Source organism: Triticum dicoccoides, chromosome 5B, assembly GCF_002162155.2.
Source record: "Triticum dicoccoides isolate Atlit2015 ecotype Zavitan chromosome 5B, WEW_v2.0, whole genome shotgun sequence".
NCBI classification, from domain to species: Eukaryota; Viridiplantae; Streptophyta; class Magnoliopsida; order Poales; family Poaceae; genus Triticum; species Triticum dicoccoides.
Window position 1 is genome coordinate 474,053,699 of NC_041389.1, and position 3,394 is coordinate 474,057,092.

The 3,394-nt window shown below is 40.8% G+C and overlaps 1 protein-coding gene across 1 annotated transcript; it reads right to left on the reverse strand.

Annotated features, from left to right (window-relative positions):
• Window positions 1–258: 258 nt before the first annotated feature.
• On the reverse strand, window positions 259–3,110 carry LOC119310931. The gene is made up of 4 exons (XM_037586552.1): window positions 3,019–3,110; window positions 1,254–2,102; window positions 1,011–1,148; window positions 259–773 (listed from the first exon to the last, which is right to left on the reverse strand). The coding sequence occupies exons 2-4, from the start codon at window positions 1,578–1,580 to the stop codon at window positions 390–392; spliced, it is 849 nt and encodes a 282-aa protein (XP_037442449.1). The 5' UTR covers window positions 1,581–2,102; window positions 3,019–3,110; the 3' UTR covers window positions 259–389.
• Between the last annotated feature and the right edge of the window lie 284 nt (window positions 3,111–3,394).

The window sequence follows — 3,394 nt, forward strand, 5'->3', positions numbered from 1 at the left end:
GTTTACCACCCCTACAAAATTCAGATCCAAATAGGAAATATACATTTGAGAAACTAAAAAGACAAATCCAAATGCGAATAATGTCATTTATGCTTGTCTTTTTGCGACATTAATCATGCTGGGTTTGCATCTCTTTTTTTTAGTTTCTCCATGTATATTTCTAATTTAGGTCTGAAATTTTTAGGGGATGTAACTGCATGTCTTGTGCACCCTCACAAAAAAAATCGGAATGCTTCGAGACAATTGAACTGGTTTTTTGAAAGTTGTGATCATGGGAGCATTTAAGGGGCGGTATCACCTGATATTCCCAGCTGACACGGCCTTGCCCTGCTCCACGAGCATCCCTATCAAAGTTCAGAGCTGGAGAAAGGCCAAACATGCCCTAGATTTCAAGAGACAAGAGCATTGCAACGGCCACAAGGCTCCTCAACTTTTAACTCGACGGTTGAGGGAACTTTCCCCAAAATATATCTTTCCACCGCCAAGAGAGCTTTATGGGCTTCCATCATCATACCCCTACTCATCGGGAGACATTTACCATTATTGTTGTAGGAACACAAAATCTCACCATTGTAACAGGTGCTCAGTTTAAGGCACTTAAGCAGCTTTGAATTCTCAAGAATATGGCATGTCAGCTCAACCATGTTCTTCGCAGAACAAAAACCAATGATCTGCACATCCTTGATGTTCCTATGCATGTGTCCTGGCATCTTCCTTAGATCATGAAAAGAATATCCTAAACCTGATTCTTGCTCCATGCAATCCGGCTCTGCCTGCATTGTATATAGATGTCAATGTCAATAATAACGGTGAAACGACAAAACATATACTTTGAAGTAATGCATGGTCCCACAACAGAGATATAGTGCTATTCTGAGCTAGAGCGTAAAATAGTTATTCTACAACCTAGTGAAACTGTGCACAAATGTAGTAGAACAGTGTAGTACTACATTTTGCACTCCCTCGCTCCCTCCCTCTATAGACAATATGGCAGGATGAACATGACTTACAGACAATATGAAAGTCTCCAAGGAAGGACAAGCATCAAGAAAAGAAACCAGAGAGAGATAATCATAGTCTGGGGTAAATGCCCCAATACACAGATGCTGGAGGTGGAGGAATTTGCCAGGTACCACCAGTATATCCCTCTGCACAAAAATGCTTCATATTAAAATCCCAGGAAAAATGCAGGTTGCAACTGTTTGTTGCACGATGTTGGTATCTAATAGTCTGAAGTACTATAAGAATATTACCACATAAGACGAATGTATGTTAAGAGCTTCAAGATTTGGCACCATGCATGGAAGTTTGGCACCAGCATAATGAATAACGTCCCACCCTGAAGCATCAATGTCAAGGTTTTGCAATGAAACACCAAGTGATAGTCGTACCAGGGCACCACTATATTCAAAACTGTAGAGATAAGGGGCCTTATTCTTTATCACTTCCAGATTTAAGCAGTCATGGACAACCATGTGGCTAAGCCGCTGCAGCAGGCTAGGTATCTCCAGGAAAATCAACTCATGGCAATACACTAGTGTCAATTTCTCCAAAGCAACTGAACTGGAAAGAAGGCACATTAACTCATCCCCTGTAATATGCACATCATACAGTTCCAAACTAGTCAGGCTTCTTAAGAAGCCAACTCCAGCCGTGGGACGGAAGGCACATTCACCGAGATGAAGGTGCCGAATCGACTTGCCACTCCCATCAAGTAAAAGTGTGCATGGGAAGTTGTACACGTCCGCATGAGATGAATAAAGATGCAGGTAAAGTTCTTCAATCCCTGGTCTAACGGCAATACCAAGCCAACGATTGAGATCATCACGTGAGGTGCTGAAAAAGGGAAATTCACGTATTTCAAGTTTGAGTGCCTTCACGCCAACGCCTGAGTGGTTTTTCAGAATGTGTTCAGTTCTCTTTGCAAGATCAAGCGCTATTTTAGATGATATTCCGTCGACCCCGCCTTTCAAACCCAATGTTTCCCTAGTTAAGCTGAGATTGGGAAAACATCTCCAAGAACGTCGAAACGAATGAGACACGCAGGCAACGCGTGCAGCATCTCGTAGAGGAAGCAGAGAATGTATATGATGCCATACGGCCTGCATGGACGAGCATTGGGGAAAAATTTCAGCATAGGAACTGTAAAGGCAGATGATTGCTTTCAATTTGGGAAGGGAAAATAGAACCATATGAAGTAACACTGACAATATGGTAGTTATATCTGAACATTGAAATGTCCACACTCCACAAGATCATGTAAAAGAATTCAACAGCTTTAGCAGTTACAGTGAAAGTACATGACATTAACATTGGTAACTAAGATGACAGGATAACAGATTGGACAGAGCAGATCATATGGCACTCTACACAACTACTATAAGAATATATGCATTTCAATTCTATAACTTCTTGCTGATCTAGGAAGCACTATAATGAAATGAATATTTGTTTCAACCCTATAACTTTTTAACGGAACTCAGAAGCACTATAATGAAATGAAGGCATGTCAATCCTGTGACCTTTTTACTAGAATTAGGAAGCACTATAATGTAATCAAGGCCCGTCTGAACTATGAAGACAAGAAAAGCATTCAGAGGTAGTTGAGCAACTTACATATGATATATATTTTTTTTCTTGTGGAAACTAAGAGCCTACTCGATGTTTCCATGTCAAATTTGGGGCAAGCCAAAAGAATTGTCCCACTTGGGCTGACTTTGAAATTTGCCAAATGCCCATGCTTTTACACTCACATATGGCAGGCCGCAAATTTTATCCCCATATGGCTTGCCAATTTTGGGCATTATTATAACACTAAGACAGACACTGGATATTGACCACAATCACAGGGGAAGAAGTACAAGCAACTACTAAGGGGATAGCAATATGAATTTAGGAAGTCTACTCATACTCAAGTAATATTTTTACTTAGGCATTGATTCACAAATTTCTGCAGCTAGAACAGTGACAACATATATTGCAATATAAGTTACTAATTCTTGGCAATTAACGGTGAACCTCTGGAAGGCTTGGTCCTGAGTATCTCAATTTTTTATCACTCCGGGAATTGTCATCATGCGAGCCCTTCCTTTTAGCAACCGAAGTCACCGATCCCTCTGCAACACATGATGCATTGGTTAGAATAACAGAGATTCTGATGGAAGAGAACAACAGGCACAGGTACAAACACAGGGACAAGCCTTATTTCTCTCCATTATCCAACTTCTCCCCGAGATCACCAACTTAAGAAGAACCAAAATTGTTTCAGTATAAGAATAAGAATTCAGTTAACCATTAGTACATTTGCAAAAGGTTGCACTTGCAATGCCCCCCTAGGTCTCTTGAATCTCCATTACCCCTACGCTTTCACGAAGCATGCCATGTTCAAAACTCT

Bases quoted from the DNA above. Each gene is read 5' to 3' on its own strand.
- LOC119310931 (XM_037586552.1), bottom strand. From the start codon at position 1,580: ATGTGCCTTCTTTCCAGTTCAGTTGCTTTGGAGAAATTGACACTAGTG. The intron at 1,149-1,253 runs GTAATATTCTTA...ATTTTTGTGCAG, and splicing joins ACATACATTCGTCTTATGTG to AGGGATATACTGGTGGTACC. The intron at 774-1,010 runs GTAAGTCATGTT...TATACAATGCAG, and splicing joins TGGAGACTTTCATATTGTCT to GCAGAGCCGGATTGCATGGA.